Genomic DNA, 20,319 nt, shown 5'->3' on the forward strand with positions numbered 1-20,319 from the left:
CTCGAGAGCGCGCCCCGCAACGGCTGCCCCGGCTCCCCCTGGCGGCGAGCCGCCGTCCTGTCTCGCGTCCTTACAGTAACGTCTTTTATTTGGGATTTGTTTTTTAAAAGAAAATCTGCATAAGAAATTAACGTCGAATAAATAAGTGTCTCTTTTGAAGTGACGTAGAGTACTTCATACATTTCATCTAGAGATCTTCAGTTAAAACGGATTTGTTTTCTTGACACAATATTGGTAGGGTTTCTATTATTTCAAGTGACTAAAATAAACTATGAAATTTTGCCTGAGACGCAAATACAATGTAAAGTAGCTACTCCCAAAGTAAATAATTTTCTTTTCAGTTTAGACTGTATTCAACAGGCTGGCCTCAGCTAATGAATTTTTGCATCTATGGTGCAGTTTAGATACTGTGCTTTTAATTAAGAATAATTAGGACCTAGGGGCGCCTGGGTGGCGCAGTCGGTTAGGCGTCCGACTTCAGCCAGGTCGCGATCTTGCGGTCCGGGAGTTCGAGCCCCGCGTCAGGCTCTGGGCTGATGGCTCGGAGCCTGGAGCCTGTTTCCGATTCTGTGTCTCCCTCTCTCTCTGCCCCTCCCCCGTTCATGCTCTGTCTCTCTCTGTCCCAAAAATAAATAAACGTTGAAAAAAAAAATTAAAAAAAAAAAAAAAGAATAATTAGGACCTAAAAGCCTATAGAACAACCTGGTCTTCTTTTTTCCTTGGTCACTAGACGATATGTTAGACACAGTAGTTAATATTTGTGAAAATAGTAAATGAGCTATTCTGGTAAGGAAGCACACACATTTACTGTTTAACCCAGTTTTGTAACCTAATGTACTGCTGGGAAATTGACTTTGTTTTCCCCTGCATATTGGAAACTGAACCAGATTACCCACAGTTCGCTTAATAGCAGCCTTTGAAAAAAGTGGGCACATGTGATTACTTAGACTATTTATTGGGATGATTGTGTTAGATTGATACCTATATATTCAAGCTTAATGCCAACGTGGCATCTCCTAATCCCTGGAAACAGTGAATATTTTAACATACTTAGCAAACAGGAATTAAGGTTGCAGATGAAATTAAAACTGCTAATTAGCTGACCACAAAATAAAGTATCTTATGTTAACTCGATGGACACAGTGTAATCACAAGGGTCCTTAAAAAAGTAGAAGGGGGGGGGGCACCTGGGTGGCTCAGGTTAAGCATCTGACTCTTGGTTTCAGCTCAAGTGATTATCTCACTGTTCATGAGTTCGAGCATAGCATTGGGCTCCACACTGATAGCACGGAGCCTGTTTGGGATTCTCTCTCTCCCTTTCTCTTTGCCCTTCCCCTGCTCGCTCTCTCTGTGTCTCTCTCTCTCTCCCTCAAAATATATAAATAAACTTTTTTTTTTAAAGTGGAAGTGGGAGGGGCACCTGGGTGGCTCAGTCAGTTAAACGTCTGATTTCAGCTCAGGTCATGGTCTCACGGTCCGTGAGTTCGAGCCCCGCGTCGGGCTCTGTGCTGACCGCTCAGAGCCTGGAGCCTGTTTCAGATTCTGTGTCTCCCTCTCTCTCTGCCCTTCCCCCACTCATGCTCTGTCTCTGTCTCTCCAAAATAAATAAACACTAAAAAAATAAATAAAAAGTGGAAGTGGGAGAAGAAAAGGTCAGAGTAGGCTATGTGAAAGAGATCTAACCCACCGTTGCTGGCTTTGAAGATGGAGGAAGAGGGCCCACAAGCCAAGAAATACCAATGGCCTCTTGAGTCAGAAAAGGCAAGGAAACAGATTCTCCCATAAGATGCTAGAATGAATGGAACACAGTCTTGTGACACCTTGATTTTAGCCCAGTGAGAGCCATGTCAGACTTCTGAGCTACAGAACTGTTAGGTAATGAGTTTTGTGTTAAGACACTAAGTTTCTGATAATTTGTTAGAGCAGCAATAGAAAACTAAAACAGCATGCATACAGGTGATTCCACAGATCTCAGGCAAAAGCCTTTTGTCCAGACTGGAAATCCATATGCTAAGAGGGCAGAAGGAAAGAGGGCACCAAGGAATCATTAGTCCAGCATTTTTTTAGAATGTCCGTTGTGCCAGTTATGGAGTTCGCAGTCTACAGACTAACTTCACATGCCTTAAATTGAGTTTTTGACTTTCCCTTTCAAATCTACTCCTCCCTGGGATCCCCATCTCAATAAACAGCAGTCCCATGCTTTCAATCCTTTGGGTCAAACTTGTAGCAGACATCCTTGGTCCTGTTTATTCTCTTAGACTCTATATCCAAGTCGTCAGCAAATCCCATTGGCTCTACTTACAAAATATGTGCGGAGCCCAATCACTTTCCATTCCACACTCACCTCCCTGATCTAAGCTGCCATCACTTCTCCCCTGGATTGCTGACTGTTCCTTAATTGGAATCCCTGCTTCAACTCTTTCTTCGCTGCAGTCTTCACAACACAGCAGCCATAGGGCTGTTAAAATGTGACTCAGATCAGGTAAAGAAACTCAGCTCAAAACCATCCAATAGCTCCCCGCACCCCCCCCCCCCATTCAGAGTAAAAGCAAAGTCTTTACACATGACCCAGACCCTTTGTGGCATGTTACATACTTGTCCACAACTATTTTGGCGCCAATTCTTACCTCCCTCCCCTGCACAAGGATCATGTGTGCATTCCTCCCCATTATCGGGATTAGCTGTGTGACTTGCTTGGACCAGTGGAATATAAGCAGAGAGGACAGTGTGCCAGTGCCACAGGGAAGATTCGGGAGGCATTACACAGCTCGGGGAGCTCTCTCGCCTTCTACTCTGCCATGAAAGTAGAGGCTGTCACACAGGGGCCGCTCCTCCAGCCCGAGTCCCAGAATAAGACTTGAAGCAGCAGCTGACCCACAGTCACAACACAGAGCCAAAGAAGAAATTTGTGGCTGCTTGTTACTGAGACTTATGGCCATCGCAAAGCTGACTACTGTGTACCTACCTCATCACCTCTCTGACCAACTTCATCTCCTGGTCTTCCCTTACTCACTCCGTTCCAGCCATTATGGCCTTCCTGCTGTTTTCTAAACGTGCCAAGCATATTCCTGCCCCAGAACATTTGCACTTACTATTTCCTCTGCCTGGAAACACCCTTTGTCCCCAGATATCTGCATTTCTGGCTTACCCCACCCCCCCTTTTCTTAGGTCTTCGCTCCCATGTCACTTCAGTGATGTCTTCCCTGATAGTCCAATATAAAATTGCAACTTCCCTACTCCTACAATTCCTCTCCCCTTACTACTTGACTTCTCTCTGTAACAGTTATGACCGTCTAAAATACTGATGATTTTGCTCGTTTGTTTGCTCTCTTTCCTCTAGAATGTAAGCTCTATCAGAGAAAGGGTTTTGCCTATTTTGTTCACTGCTGTATTCCTAACACCTAGGACAGCATCTGGTGCATCTAAATTGCTCGATAAATATTTGTGGAATGAATAGTGGTGGTGGTGGTGATGGTATGTGTGTTGTCTATGTGCTTAGGGTGAGTCCAGCTGGTATCTGGAGAGTTTTGAGTATCTTATTTTTAAAGTTTACTTATTTCGTTTTGAGAGAGACAGAGAAAGTGAGAGACCTTGAACCCGGGGGTGGGGGATGGGGGGCAGGCAGAGAGAGGGGTTGAGAGAGAGAATCCCCGACAGTGCAAAGCCCAAATACAGGGCTCGAACTCACAAAACTGTGAGAGCATGACCTGAGCAGAAATCAACAATCAGATGCTTAACCAACTGAGCCACCCAGGCGTGCTTGAGTATTCTAAGTCAAATGGGGCTGGAATAAAATATGGAGAGGGGTACACTGATAAAGAATTTTCTGAATAAAGTACTAGGTCCAAGATTTGAAATTATAGTGAGGCTGAGAAGTGGGATTGAGGATACCTGACAGTCTAAAAAGCTGGATCGGAACCATTCATTGCAGGGGGTTTAAAAAGTAGGAATTCCCAAGTTGTCAGAATCATAAAATGCTGATTAAATCATAACATCACACCTTTCTAGGTAAGGACAATGATTTTAAAGAATTTCATTTGTGATGAAACACAGCAAACAGTTACCACTGAAACCCAAGGGATAGTCTTGTGCAAAGATGAAAATTGGGGGCATTGGGACCACACTGGGGGTGCTCTCACCCTGACTCTACCGCTCACGCTCTGTGTATCCCTTCAGGCAAGTTTCCCAGCCTCTGTTGTCATCTTATAAAATGAGGATGAAGAGAACAGTTTTCATAAAATGCTTACCTAAAAGGGTGATTCAAATTAAATAAATAATACACGTGAAGTACTTAGAACTGTGCCTGGCACATAGTAAGCACTCAACAAACGTGAGCTATCACTATTACCTTTTGAAAAAATACATGTGAAGGGTCTGAAGTGGAAAAATGTATATCACAAACACAAACCCACACTTTGGACCAGATTTAGTTATCAAGGAACTAGAAAGAAAATGAAACTCAGGATATTCTGACTGGGGTTTATGAAATAATTTTCAGTCTGTGTTTGTTTATAAAATAAGGCAAGCCAGTCTGATTGACATGACTGAGTCAAGGTCAATGCAATTTTATTTCATTACATGTTCACAATTGCCTTATGAGGTAGGTTTTATTGTCATCATCCCCATTAAACCTGAATAAACTAAGGGATGCCTGGTTGGCTCAGTTGCTTAAGCGTCTGACTCTTGATCTCAGCTAAGGTCGTGATCTCGCAGTTCATGGGTTTGAGCCCTCCATCAGGCTCTGCACTGACCAGGAGGAGCCTGCTTGGGATTCTTTCTCCTTCCCTGTCTCTCTGCCCCTCCCCTGATCAAGTTCGCATGTGCACGTACTCTCTCAAAATAAATAAACTTGAAAAAAACAAACATGAATAAACTGAGACTCAGATGGTATTTAGTTTGCCAAGGATCACACAGCTGCTAAAAGGCAAAGTCTATTTTTCAACCTTGCTGCTTAGGCTCCTGAAATTGTACTCCTAACCATCTAACAAGATGAGACAGGGGTGACCATTGAGATGACAAGGATTTGATGTGACAGCAAATGACCTCAGCCAAAACTGATGATCAGTTCCACAGAGAACCTTTGGAGGCACTCTCTGACAGCACAAAGAAGGACACAGTGGGTAGAGGTCCACATGCTAGGATAAAAGTACTGCTTAAATGATACAAATTTTAAAAATTATGAACATGTATGTATGTTGTGGGCCCGTGGACTTTGAGCCTGCCTTCGTTGCTGAGGCACCTGGTGGGGAGCTGGGCAGAGGGCAGCAGACACTAACTCCCTGGAACGGGAACAGCAGCGAGAGGCGGGGGGCCAGTATCCCCCATCATGCTTCCATGGCAGGGCCTATGGCTGAAGCCTTGAAGGGCTGGCAGGTCACTTCCATTTGCTTCAGCTGAATGGCTCCCTTGGAATGGCAAGACCTTACCAGTAAGATTGTTGTTGCGATAAACCTTTGGTCACAGAACACCCATCCTATGAAGATACACTTTGATTTAGTTAAAGGTAAAGCTTAGAAAACATATTCTTCTCATGTTTTACTAAATGGTAATGCTGACTATTTGAAACTGTAAAACAATTTACTAATGACATTATCTCTTTATACAGCCTAAGTCAGAACCATGGCTCCAAAATCTCAAAAACAAAAGAGTGCTGGTGGCCACAAAAACACAAAACGGAGCAAAACCAAACAGATATTACCTGGTAGGATTGTTTTTTTCATTAATGGGATTTTTTATGGATTTAGAATCTGTATATATATTAGCAGCCAAAATGATTGTGGTTTTCTGTATCAAATAAGGAAATATGTTCGCTGTCATAAAGTCAAACACATATGGAATTTAGAGTATAGACATTTATTCTTTTAATTCATTTCATTGCAACATCCATTATATGCCATAGCATTTCATGAAGACATAATTCTGTGAAAAAAGATAATTATTCAAATTCTATCTAAGCATTTATAAAATAGTTTAAAACTTCACTGTGTACTTGTGTTTATGTTTTGTGCTTTGAGGCTTGGTAAAAGATTGTGATAAATTAAGATGCTTCTGTGTCAAAAATGTAAATTTGACATCATTTCATTATATTCTAGACAGAGAAGAAGTGGAACCTGTTACTATGGAGAGCATGGGTAAGTGGAAGTATAATTTAGAATTTATGCTCCTAGTTTTATGATATTTTAAAATGCAATAAGCAAACAAAAATACAAATCGATGTGTTGAAGATACACGTGGGCTAAAATTATGTCATTTAGAATCTAAAATTAAAAATGTTACAGAAAGAATAAACAGTAAGAGTGGAAGAGAGAATTTCAAACAGAAATAGACTTGAGCCTAGCAGTCCCTTACAAATCGAACATGGTGTGGTTACTAAAGAGACTCTAAAGTGTTGTGAGTCTGCAAGCTATTGCTTTTATTAGAATAATATTTTTTAAGACTCTGGCTCATGGGCAATATTTATCTGTACTTCATGGTAAGATTCCACTATTTCAAGTAAAGAGGCTGGTTTTTAAGCAAATAAACTAGAACTTAGCCAACCAAATTAATGCTGTCCCTTCTTTCAGAGGCTAAATAATCTTATTCCAGTAGGACCTTTTGTATTGGTTGTTGTTGTTGAAACTTTCCTCTTAGTTTTGACTTGGGTGATGCACTTCATGTTTAGAAACAGAGAGGAAACAGTGAGGGTTAGGGAGAAGGAAGATCTAAAATCTTGAAGGCTGTTCTGAGGGTTCTTTTGGCCAAGTAGGGTAGGAGCTATTGGTGGTATTTAAGCAGAGGCGTGATGGGATCTGACTTGTTTTTTTTTTTTTTTTCTAATTCATTTAAAAAAATTTTTTTAATGTTTACTTCTTTCTGAGAGACAGAGTGCAAGCTGGGGGAGGAGCAGAGAAAGAGACACACACAGAATCTGAAGCAGGCTCCAGGCTCTGAGCTGTCAGCACAGAGACTGATGTGGGGCTCGAACTCACAAACTGTGAGATCATGACCTGAGCCGAAGTCGGACACCCAACCGACTGAGCCACCCAGGCGCCCCTAACCTGACTTGTTTTTAAAGTGTCACCCTGGCTACTCAGCTGAGAACGTCAGGGACAGAAGCAGAGGGCAGTCAAGAAGCTTTTGCAGCAATCTAGGAAAGAGATGGTGGAGACCTGAGCCAGGTTGGTAGAGGGGGGGAGGTGGGGAGATGGTGAGAGGATGTCAGCTGACAGTAAATGGCACTGGAACAGGGCACACTGCCCAATAAATGACTTACTGAATTAATGAATGTACCACCCAGACACTTGGAAGTCATCTTTGACGCCTTTCTCCCCCTTAACACTTTCCCATCTAAACATTCTCCTTCTGTCAATTCCTCCTCTAAAGTAAATCCCATCCGCTTCAAATTATCTCCACCTCTGCAACCTTAGTCCAGACCCCCACATCTCTCACTCCAATTGTTTCCCTAGCCCCTAACTGCTATTACTGCCTCCACTCAGCCTCCTTCAATCCATTCTGCACACCACGTGGCCAGGTCTCTTTCCTGCTTAAACTCTCCCATGGCTTTACTCTATCATTATAGGGGTCCTGGCTCCACCTTCCTCTCTGACCATCACTCCATCCTCTCCCCACTCCCAACCACCACACCTGCCTGCCTACAGCCCACCAGCCTTGCTTAGCACAGAGCATACCAAAATTATTCCTGCCTCAGGCCCTTTGTTCTTGCTGCTCCTGATACCTGGATAGATCTTTTGCCAGATCTTTATGCAACTCTCTCCTTTTCATCATTCAGATCTAGACTCCAATCCCACTCCTGCCAGAGGCCTTTCTTGTCCTCTCCTTCACTTAGCACCATGTTATTGCCTTCTTAGCACTTATCCTAAGGCTGAAATTAAAGTACAGCTGAGTCTTGTTTTTCTTGGAAGTTCTGCACAGTTGCTGCGAATACTGAATTAGCAAATACTGAGCTAGTGCTCCTAGTGTAAATACAGAGAGGTTCCTGTCAACTTTTGGTCACAACATTTTCATTAGCCAATCAATACATAACCTTGTTTTATGTGTGTTTCTGTTTAAAGACACCTTATTAAATATATATTGTTGATTCATTAACATGGGACTCACAGTCAACAGCACTACAGCCCGTGCCTGAGCAATGCTTATCTAATATACGTATTTTCTCCACAACACATATCTCAGCCTTCTTGCATTTAGGAATGCTGAACAGCACTTTACCACTACGCTTGGGAGATATTTTAACTGGCAAAAATTGCCAATTAAAAAGGCACAAAAATGGGAAGAATGTGGCACTAAATAGACAGCGGGAAGGACATCTGTTTACTGTTTGACAGCTGACACAAGATGGCAGAGCATCACCGTGTTTGACCCCGGCTGGGACCGCGCACATAAGGCAACTCAAAGTTTTTGCCACTATAAGCATGGCCGCTAATGATGGCAAAAAGCACTGCGACTGTTGATGTCGGGGTTACAAATAAGTTTTAGCAAGTGAATCTGCAAATATAAAATCTGTGAATAATGAAGATGGGCTGTATTTATTTGTTTATGCATTTATAACCTATTTTCACACACACCTGGCTGGCCCTGGGGTATTCTCTCTTTCTCTCTCTCTCTCTCTCTCTCTCTCTCTCTCTCTCTCTCTTTCACACACACACACACACACACACACACACACACACACGAACACAAGTACTCCAGGAGAACAGAAACGCTCTTGCTCAGCAGATCTTGACACATAATAACCATTCGACAAATATTTGCTGATTTGTTGAATAAATAAGTGGCTTGCTCTATTCTTCTCATCTAAATAGGCCACCACCACTCCCATTCTCTTCATTCTAAGTTCTACTTTCACCCTGTTTTCTCCTAAATAGCACTTGTCACAATCTGTACTTAAGTATTTCTGAGTATATCTGCCTAATTTCTGTCTCTTCCTCTAGATAGTCCAACCCTACTACCAACACCGTGCTTTTCACATAGTAGTTGCCCAGTAAATATTTCTTGACTACATGAATTAACTGGTAAGAAAGTCCACAAACATGAGAATGGGGTATGACGGGGTTTCAGCAGAAAGTAAATGGACTAAAAAATAGATATTTAAGGAGAAAAAATGGATTTATTTAAGGAGAAAAAAAAAACCACCTCAGTACACAGCAGTGAGACCTGAGGATAGGTTTTGATTTACCTTATACTAGAACATCTCTCTTCTTCCCCCAGATCTTCCTCAGGGAAACATAAGGATCCCTCTGAATTCCTTGCTATGGGGTCCTGACATTGTCAACTGTCACTCAGGGCTTGTGGCTCATGCCTCAGGGAATTAGGATTCCCTTTCCTTCTAAGAACCAAGGATCAACAGACAGACTAAAAAACTGTTGCCTAAGGGTCTACAGGGCAATGTCTAGAGGTTCCTGGAGAATAAATGTAGTTTTTACATGGAGCTAACATTTACAGAACAACAGCTCTGTGCCAGGCACACCCCTCTCATCCGTTTATCTCTGTGAAGTAGGCATTGTTTATGGCCATTACAGAGACAGAGATGCTGTGATTCCCAGAAGTTAAATAATTTACCCCAAATTATAAGTCATGATTTTTAATACAGGTTAGAGTATCAGTGGTGTATTAATTGTCTATAGCTGCTATAATAAACTACCACAAATGTATTGACTTAAAACACTGAATATTTAAATGGCTTATTATCTTACAGTTTTGGAAACCAGGAGTCTGACATTACTGTCACTGGGTTAAAGGAAACGTATTAACAGGATTGGTTCCTTCTGGAGGCTTTGAGGGGAGGATCCACTTCCTTGCCTTTTTCAGCTAAAAGCCCCCTGCATTCATCGACTGTTGCCACTTTCCACTATTTTCAAAACCAGCAGGATAGCATTTCCTAATCTTTCTATCTCTTTGACCTCTGCCTCTTTGTCACATCTCCTTCCTTGACTTTGGTCCCCCTGCCTTCTTCTTATAAGGACCCTTGTGGTTACCTTGGGTCCCTCTCAGGGGCCCAGTGGTCTCCTCATCTCAAGTTCCTTAACTTAATCACATCTGGAAGTCCCTTTTGTCATATAAGGTAACATATTCACAAGTTTCGGGGATTAGGACATGGACATCTTTAGGGGGTGGGGCAGGGGGGCGGCTCTATTCTGTTTACCACTAGTGATTAATAGTACAGGTTTTGGAATCAGACCTGTCTCAATTCATAATTCTTCCACTTAATAACTGGGTGGTCACAAGTGACTTCCCCTCTCTGAGTCTCTGCTTTCTCATCTGAAAAACAAGGTAGCAATACCTTGGAGATGGTTACAGAACTTAAATTAGGTGGTACCTACACACTTCCTTTTATGGGGATGTTGCAAAGAAGGTTCATGTTAACTGTTGCTGCTATTTTTAAAAGATGCCATAAAGATAAAGAAATAGATTGATGAATGAGAGTGAAGACTCCCAAAGTAGGCTGACATATATACGGTCAACAGATTTTCAAAAAAAAAGTGCAAAGGCAATTCAGTGGAGAAAGGATAGTCTTTTCAACAAATGATGCTGGAACACCTATATATCTACACTTAAAAAAAAAAGATCTTTAATCTGTACCTCATACCATATACAAAAATTAACCCAAAATGGATCATAGACCTTACTATAAAACCAGGTATTATAAAACTTCTAGAAGAAAATATAGGAGAAAATCTTTGTGACCTCAGATTAGGCAAAGATATCCTAGATACAACATCCAAAGCCATAAATCTTAAGAAATCTTTGCCTAGTTGATCTTTTCTTTTATGGCACACCAGTCAGAAATGTAAAGGAATGAACCATTTCTAAATGCACCAACATGAATGAAACTCAAAATAATTATGCTGAATAAAAGAAGATAAACAAAATTACACACTATGTAGGGATGCCTGGGTAGCTCAGTCAGTTAAGCATCCAACTCTTTTTTTTTTTTAATGTTTATTTTTGAGAGAGACACACACACACAGACAGAGTGTGAGCAGGGGAGGGGCAGAGAGAGAGGGAGACACGGACTCTGAAACAGGCTCCAGGCTCCAAGCCGTCAGCACAGAGCCCGATGTGGGGCTGGAACCCACAAACCACGAGATCATGACCTGAGCCTAAGTCAGACACTTAACCATCTGAACCACCCAGGCACCCCACGTCCAACTCTTGGTTTCAGCTCAGCTCATGATCCCAGGGTAGTGGGATCAAGCTCCACATGGGGCTCCATGCTCAGTGTGGAGCCTGCTTAAGATTCTCTTGCTCTTCTCTCTCTCTCTCCCTCTGCCCCTCTTCCCTACTTGTGCTCTGTATAAAACAAAACAAAACAATACATACTGTGTAATTATATTTATAATATTCCATAAAAAGCAAACTCAGCTATAGTAATAGAAAACAAATCAGTGGTTGCCTAGGGGTAAGGGGGAGGGATACAGAGGGAGGGACAGGAAGAAACTTTTAGGGATTATGGGCATATTTAGCTCGATTGTGGTGGTAGTTTCATGGGTATATGCATATATTTATCAAATTGTAGACTTTAAACATACACAGTTTATTGTATTGTATAAAACTGCTTTTTATTTTTTATTTTTTTTTTTTAATTTTTTTCAACGTTTATTTATTTTTGGGACAGAGAGAGACAGAGCATGAACGGGGGAGGGGCAGAGAGAGAGGGAGACACAGAATCGGAAACAGGCTCCAGGCTCTGAGCCATCAGCCCAGAGCCTGACGCAGGGCTCGCACTCACGGACCGCGAGATCGTGACCTGGCTGAAGTCGGACGCTTAACCGACTGCGCCACCCAGGCGCCCCTAAAACTGCTTTTTAAAAAGTGAACAGCAACCAAAATGTAAAAAAACCAATACATGGTAGTTATTTAAATTACCTGTGTTTCAATATGTAGGGCAATTGATGTATCAGCTACGGTCTGTGTTGTTAGGGCTCTTCCCTGTACACACAGTAAGACTCTGAGGAGTGAGTTACATAGAGCTGAAGTCTGTCTTTGGCTCCTGCTCTATCAGGCTTCTAGGGAAATAAATGCTGCTCACTGCATCCTATGGAATATAATCTCTGTTACCTCCCTGACCGTGTGGAGGAAGGAGCAGGACCCTCTCCAGTGCTCTGTGTTCACACATAATAGAGAAAGTATAGCATCGTACTAAGAGTGCAGGGACCTTACTTTGGATCCTAGCTTCCCCCATTTCCAACTCTCAGGGAGATAAAAATGGCAGTTTGATCCTAATTTGTGAACAACTTGTATTCCAAATGTTTATTGTACCAACTGATTGCTATTTGGAATATATTTCCACATATCATCAATGTTATGCACACAGTCATTAAAACCCTCCTAAATTACCTGGATAATTGTATCATAGAGCCACTAGGATGGGGGGTAAGTATTTCTTTTGGGCAGGGCGATAAATATTTCTATGGGAAAGTAAGCCCCAAACTCCATTTTAGAGGCCACATGCATTTCTCCCCTTGTTGGCACATCTGTTGAGCAGTAGGAGAAAAGATGTCAGGACATCCAAGTGTGTAGGATCTGGAGAAGAAGGGAGTGGGCTCTGGGACCCTGGGAAGGTGGGGTTGGGGGAAGGAGTTTTGGGGGTAGATGCAGAGCTGAGACTGGGACTGTGGAAGCTGATGGTGATAAGAAGGATAAGACAATGAGAAGACGGATTGAGAGAGGGGAAAAAGAGCAAACTCTTAACAGACGTTCTCACTTGAGAGGTAGTAATTCCAGGTAATTGTTAGTTTCTTCTTTTCATTTATTTATTTATTTTACATTTTCTGTAATGGATATACTTACTTAAAAAAAAAAAAAAGAACAATGAGGGGTACCTGGGTGGCTCAGTCAGTTGAGCATCCAACTCTTGATTTAAGCTCAGGTCATGATCTCGAATTTTGTGGGATCAAGTCCCACGTCAGGCTCTGCACTGTCAGATTTTCTCTCTCCCTTTCTCTCTGCCCCTCTGCCCCCTGTCAGAATAAATAAATAAACATTTACAAAAAGCCTTTCAAAATTTTGGCCAAGACAATTATTTAAAGCAAACAATTGCATGTTGCCTCTTAATATCTTAAGTGGTAATATTTAATGTCCCAAGTCTACTTTTCCTTCCCCAGGTCATCCAGAAATTTATCCTTTAGTGTTAACTACCCAGACCCAGGAAATATTTAACTGCCGAATAGATGAAGATGTCACAGATGAAAAACCTTATAAACTTATCAAAAAAGAAGATATTTTAGCAGACTTTAAAAACAGAGCTGCAGTGTCTGATTTCTACCCAGTCAAAAAAGTTATCCAGGTAAGTACAACATCTCTCTTTATTTTTCAGTCCCACCCAAGAGGCTTCTGATACATAATAATAAAAGTTAGAGAGCCTGTTGAGTTCAAATCTGGTATTCCCCACCTCCATTACTTTGAGCAAATGCTAGGTTGTCCATACCTCCTTTGGGATCCTGCTCAATGATCTGTGAAAAGCAAACACCTATCAGTGACTGATTATTACTTTACACCCAGAAAAATTCATCCTTCCCAATTTCAACTAGAATAGGAATCTACCCTTATTTTCCCATACAGATTTAATTTTTTTTTTTAATTTGAGAGAGAAAGAGAGCACAAGCAGGGGAGGGGCAGAGGGAGAGGGAGAGAAAATCTTAAGCAGCCTCACACTCAGCATGGAGCCCAAAGCGGGGCTCAATCCCACAAATCATGAGATCATGACCTGAACCGAAATCAAGAGCTAGATGCTTAACCAGCTAAGCCACCCAGGTGTTGCTTTAATTTTTTATTCATAATCTTAGTCCTGATATGTCTCCAAACATACAGAGTATCAATACCAAATACAAGGAATGCTTTTTTTTTCCCATTAGAAATAAAATTGCATGGTAAATTTCCCTAGAACCACTTAGTTTTAAGAGCTTTGTTAATTTCTATAAAATAAGTGTGCAATCTGGGATTATGAGCCATAGATTAGCACTCTGGCTATCTTTCATGATTGATTAGAAAAATAACAGTTTTGTGTATGAATAACCTGAATGAAAACTGACCTTCCCTTTTGATTATATTCCTGTAGGAATATCCTGGAGATGACCTTCTGGTTGTTTATGACAAAGACTTCAGATATGGACTTAACTTTTATCTTATTGGAACAGAAGAAGGCAAAGAAAACTATTTAAATGTAAGCAAACCCCCAGTCCTTGCATTTTGTTGATTGTCAGAAGAAAGAAATACCTCTGGGGGAGATCTATACATGGTTATGATTATTCTTGTTCTGCTCTCTTTCCCTGGGGCCTAGAGTAGGTACCTGGAGTAGGTAAGCAATAAATGTCAGATGAACTAAATCAAATATCTCAGAGTAACATGTACTCTACTTATGTGCCCTTCATTGACCCAGTGAGAGTAGAAACAATGAATCTGGAGTAATATTGCTCTTGGCTACTCTTTGACCCGTATTTCTGGCTCTCCTTTTGCCATCTCCACAACTTTGGGTAAGTTACTGAACCACTAGTCCACAAAGTGGTGGCACCAACAGGATCTATTTCCAGGGCTGTTGTGAAGATTAAATGGGCTTTTTCCCTTTTGTTTAATTTTCTTCTCCTAATTGAAAAACATGAACAAATACAAAAGAAAATAAGTAAGTGCTTAATGGATTTATACAAATGTAAAGTTTATTGCAGAATAGGTGCATGCAGCTATAATCTACTTTGGGTCATGTATTTTAGAGTGCTATTTATTTTACTCTAGCGCCCAGAAGTACCAGAAGAACAGGAAGAATATAAAGAGCATACTTCTGAAGATTTATATATTTATAAACCACCTATCTCTAAACCATGGGTTTCTTTGGGCAGTGAAAAAGAAATTGATGAAGAATCGGTTAAGGAATCTACAAAGCAGGTCAGAGGGCTGATATGATCTTCAGTGCATTACCTCTCTGTAATGCTCAACAACACTTATTCCTGAGGGATCTGTAAGGTTTGCTATGTTTGCCAGCGTGGATGTGGCTTTTCCTTTGATAGAAGAATGGTTATTGTTTTGGATATGTGGGTATTATGGGTTGAATTGTAGTCCCCAAAACAGATATGCTGAAGTCCTAATGTCCACTACCTCAGAATATGACCCTATTTAGGAACCGGGGGACGCTAATCCAATATGGCTGGAGTCTTTATTAAAAAGATGGCTATGCGAAGACACAGAGACACAGGGAGAACACCACATGAAGAAGGGAACAGAAACCGGAGTGATATATCCACAAACCAGAGAACAGCAAGGATTTCTGGCCATCTTCAGAAGCTAGGAGAGAGGCAAGGAACAGATTCTCCCTCAGAGCCCTTAAGAGGAGCCAACCCCTCAACACCTTGATCTCAGACTTCCAGCCTCCACACCTATGAAAATAGTTAAAATAAATTCCTGTTGTTTTAAACCACCCAGACTGTGGCACTTGGTTATGGCAGCCCTACGCATACCCAGAGCAGCCCCTGAAAAGAACATTTGCGTGTGGGTGATTTATTATGAAAGTTCCATAGAAGAATAGGAAAAGCAGCAGGACACGGACATAGCAGAAGTCCTACAAAGGATGCTATCTCAGGCAAAAGTCCAGTAGAGGAAAGGCTTTAGCTTGAACCCCTCAGGGAACTCTGGGTGTAAATTACACCTGAATTGTCTCAAACACAAGTAAAGGAGACGGGCTTCCATATGTCTCCTGCCAGTCCAACAGTGGTCAAGATGTAAACTGGCAGTCACTATTCTTTGTACCTTTGTACCAACGTGGTCCCAGTAGCCCCAGAGCAGTGCTCTGCAGAAGAACAGCAGGTGGTGGCCCTGGAAATGGAAAACACAGAAGTGGAGAGGTAAACAGAAAGTAGAGGGAGAGATTTTAGAGGATCTGAGCAGAGCACCAGTATTGTCTACCCCACATCCATTTTTCCAGGGACTTGATTATGTTCCTTTTACTGTTTACACATGTTGCAGATTACATACATGATTTCTCGAAAACGAAGTGAATTTGGTGCGCCAGTTAAGTTCAGGGACCAAAATGCTTCCAGCGTAAAAGATGCCTATATTGAATGTACAGCCTACCCAGATAAAAATTTTATTGTTAAGCAACTTGAGAAAGATGTTGGCATGCAAGTCGTCCCCAAAGTCAAGGACACAAGTACTCAAACAAGATGGTAAGTATGTGACGGGGTTGTATATTTTCAAAGGCAAGTACAGTAAAATCTAGCAACATCTGTGATTATTTTTGAAAGACTTTATCATAAATAGAAACGGCTTGACAGTGATGACCTAGGTCTTCACAGAGTGATTCAATTCAGGAAGATCTACTCATCAACACCTTTTAAAATCTCAATAGGAAAACGAGATACAAGTATATAAGACTGTAACCACTATGGAGTGGGAAAATAACTAATGTTGTTAATAATCAACAACCAGACAACCAGAGAAGGGGCCCTGGTTTTCTCTCGCCTTTGCCTCCTCACTGCTCTATTCCACCACCTAAGTGGTCATTCTTACATATCAAATCAGATTGTGTTATGTCACTGCCTAAATCTCTTCTTTAGCACCCCACCACATCCAGAGCCCTTAGGATGGCATTAGGTCCTCCTTCCTCCATTACAAGGCATTGCCTGCCACTCCAGCCTTGTCCCCTGTTCTGAAACAAGCTCTTTATGCTCTACCTCCATGAGCTGCTTCCAGCTCCCAGAATATCTGCTCTTCCATATCTCCCTGCCTTTGCCCAGGCTGCTTCTCTGTATAAAATGGTGAACCTGGAGAACACCTCTCTACCCTTCAAGGTCCACTTCGGTGCCCCTTCCTCTGTGATTTCCTGGAAACATCTGGTAGAGTTGATCTCTCCCTCCTCTGGGTCCCCGCTAGAGTTTAGAGGGATCTTTACTATAGCGCTGATGACCCACATTGTACTCCTCTGCTTCCCTGTCTGCCTGCCTTGGATCCAGAGCACTTTGAGACTACCCATATCATTTCACACATCAAACTCTTCATTAAAATTAATCCAGTGAGTGAACTGATGTGAAATGGATTGCTGAAAGAATGCTTTGGGGACTTGAGTTAGTCTTTGAAGGTTGTATAAGTCTGAAAATATACTTAGCTAAACCATGCATTTTTTTTTTAGGATTTAAAAAATACTGTTTATTTTAAAATAATTTTAGATTTATGGAAGATAAGCCACAGATGCTGAATATGGTTTAGAGATATGGGGAAAGGAAAAACAACCCAAATTTTTAAAAAGACTTGAACAGTTCAAGGGGGAGGGAAGACCAGAGTCTGCATGGGACAACAAGGACACCAGCCTGGGGAGAGTAGAGTGAGTAGCAGAGGCAGACAGAGAAATGGATTCCCTGTGGCAGACAGTAAGGAACTTTGGAAAGTTCTGAAGCAAGGGAGAGGCAGGATGATAGGGCTATTTAAATAAGATGAGTCAAGCATAAGATGAGAGCAGAGGGAAAAAAAGCCTGGAGTTGAGAACATTGGCCAAGTAGGAGACCATTGTAGTTAAACAGGCAAAATGTGGCCAGTGTCTAAATTAAGATGGTGGCAGTAGGCACGGAAGAAAGGGTGGAAAGGAGACATGTGTAAATACAAAATGCCATAACTCCCATCATTAAAACAAACAAAACCCAACTTTTTTGACGTCTCTAGCTATTCCAAGGTCTTTGCTTGTCTTTATAACAAAACTCTTCCTTGTCCGTATTCTCTAGTTCCACTCTCTCTTCAGCCATTTTGTTTTGAGCCCATGCCAGTCTTCACAAGGTCACCAAAGACTTCCAGTTGTCTGATTGCCTAATCCAATGTTCAGACCTTATTTTTCTCCACTTCTTAGCACTACTTAACGTGGTTGACCATTTCTCCTTAAAGCACAGCTTTCCAGTGTTATGGATGACACTCATTGTACCCATTCTAACTTATTGGCAGCTCCTTCCCAGTCTCTTTTACTGGATCCCTTCCTCCCAGCCTGTAAATATTAGGGGACCCGAAGGCTTATTCCTTTTGATGTTTTTTTTCTCTAACTATACTTAATCCCTGGGTGAATTTATAGAGTCCTATGATACTAATCTATTGTCTGTTATTGCTGATGACTCCCAGATCTATGCCTTCAGCCTCAATTTCTTACCTGAACTCACTTACTTATCTACTTACTTGAATTTCTAATATGTCTCTTGAGTTTAACATGCCCAACAACAAATGTTTTCCTTTTAACTCCAAAACTGAGATTCACTGAATTTCCCTCATCCCAGTAAATTACAATGATATTCTTGTAATTACTCAGACCCAAAACTTTGGATTTTCTTGGGTCTATCTTCAAAATATATCCACTGCTATCACCTTGGACCATGCCATCTTCACCACTTGCCTAGGTTATTGTAATGCCTCCTAACTGGCTTACTTCTATCCACTCTTTCCCTTCTGCATTCTATTCTCCATAGAGAGCCAGAGTAATCCTCTTAAAATGTAAGATACCGTCACTGATCAAAACCCTTCAATGGCTTCCCATCCTACAGGAACCTACAAGGCTGCACATGGTCTAGATTCTCTCTGCCTGTTTTCCCTCATCTAATCCAGCCACACTGGCTTCCTTGTTCCTTCAATTCACCAAGCATACCCATAGCTTCCAGGCTACTCTTTTCCCAGACATCCTTAGGGCTCATTCCCTCCTTCATCCAGATTTCTGCTTGAATGAGGCATTCTCTGAAATTCCTGTATACAGATCTTCCATGACAGATGATGAGGTTATGTCCCAACAAACCCATGGTAAGTTGAAAATATCCTAAGTTGAAAATTCATTTTACACATCTAACCTATCAAACGTCATAGCTTTGCCTACTTTAAATGTGGTCAGAACACTTACATTAGGCTACATTTGGGTAAAATCATCTGACACAAACCTATTTTATAATAAAGTGTTGACTATCTCATGTAATTTATTAAATACTGAAAGTGAAAACCAGGATGATTGTGTGGGTACACAATGGCTGTCAGTGTATGGGTTGTTTACCCTCATGACCCTGTGGCTGACCGGGGGCTGAGGCTCGCTGCCACTGCCCAGCATCACGTGAGAGAGGATCAAACAGCATATCACTAGCCCAGGAAAATATCAAATTCAAAATTCAAAGTACAGTTTCTACTGAATGCATATTGCTTTCACACCATCCTGTAGGAAAGAAAAAATCACACGTGGAAGGAAGCATAAGTTGGGGGCCATCTATAAAAGCAACCACCGCCGTTACTATCTACCCCCTAACTCTATTTCTCTTCACGTTATTATCACCACTTGATATGTGTTTGTCATTGTCATTCTTCTCTCACCTTCCCTCCTGCCCCTGCCTTAAAATTCAAGCTCCATGAGACAGGAACTTTGTCCGATTTATTTATTTATTTCCACATCCTCAACTCCTAGGACATTTCCCAAAACCCATTTATCAGATGGAGGGAAACAGGGAATGGAAGAAGGGGGAAGAGATGGATCAAGTTAAAGAAGAATGTACAGAACAGATGCCTGACGAGTTCAGTGTTAAGAGGAGAGCTGTGAAATATGCTGAAATCCTATATGAAATATATGACCAGGAGAATCAGGAATCAGGAGTGTAGAGTGAACTAAAAAACACACTTTTCAAATTTATATAAACCAAGTCAGAAGCCATAAAAATGCACTGGTAAAGTCAGGGCACATATACATAGATCCCAGGGGTCTGAATAAGAAATGGGCCAGAAACAAGGCAGTCAGGTGAAGAGACAGGTCAGAATTAAAGGAGGTAAAAATAAAGACAGGATCAGTAGTCAAGTCTGGGCAGAGAATTAGGACACCAGAGATTCATAAATACCAAGATGTGGGGGCGAGACAGGAAGGAGAGTGGTGATACGCTAAGCCAAGCCAGCCAGAGACTTCTATGTTTCTGCCAGGGAACAGAAAAGTGACAAGAATGAGTCAGCCGAGGTAGACTCAGGAGGCAGACTCAGAAAAGGACAGTGAACTTCCAACAACAGGAACCCCATCATAGGACTTGAGACTTAGCAGGCGCTCACTGAATGTAGACTGATACAAGCAAACAGCTATAGTGATACAGATGGAGTAAATAAATGAGAAGTAAGGGAAGGTCTTGACCAATAAGATGAAAAAAAAAAAAAAAGAATCAAAATGTTCAGTTTAGGTGGCTGGGAGAATGCTGGTTCTCCTTAGGAAGATCAGGAAATGAGGAAGGGTAGCTAGTTTGGGGTGGAGAGGATGAGATAAAGGATTGTGATAGAAGTAAAAAAAGGTCAATGGTGAGGTTCAAAGAGGAATGACAGTGAAAGCAAATGTTCACAGTGTTCTGGGTATTC

At 41.6% G+C, this 20,319-nt stretch overlaps 1 protein-coding gene across 2 annotated transcripts in view; it reads left to right on the top strand.

Annotated features, from left to right (window-relative positions):
* DNAI3 (dynein axonemal intermediate chain 3) overlaps positions 1-20,319 on the top strand; it is an 82,860-nt gene that overhangs the window by 6,601 nt on the left and 55,940 nt on the right. For both annotated transcript variants that reach the window (XM_043575462.1, XM_043575461.1), the window contains exons 2-7: positions 5,606-5,701; positions 6,093-6,131; positions 13,104-13,285; positions 14,057-14,161; positions 14,728-14,877; positions 15,952-16,151. In XM_043575462.1, coding sequence (XP_043431397.1) covers positions 5,620-5,701; positions 6,093-6,131; positions 13,104-13,285; positions 14,057-14,161; positions 14,728-14,877; positions 15,952-16,151 — 758 coding nt within the window. In that variant the 5' untranslated portion in view covers positions 5,606-5,619. The remainder of the gene's footprint in view (positions 1-5,605; positions 5,702-6,092; positions 6,132-13,103; positions 13,286-14,056; positions 14,162-14,727; positions 14,878-15,951; positions 16,152-20,319) is intronic.

The sequence above is a fragment of the Prionailurus bengalensis genome, chromosome C1 (assembly GCF_016509475.1).
Source record: "Prionailurus bengalensis isolate Pbe53 chromosome C1, Fcat_Pben_1.1_paternal_pri, whole genome shotgun sequence".
NCBI lineage: Eukaryota > Metazoa > Chordata > Mammalia > Carnivora > Felidae > Prionailurus > Prionailurus bengalensis.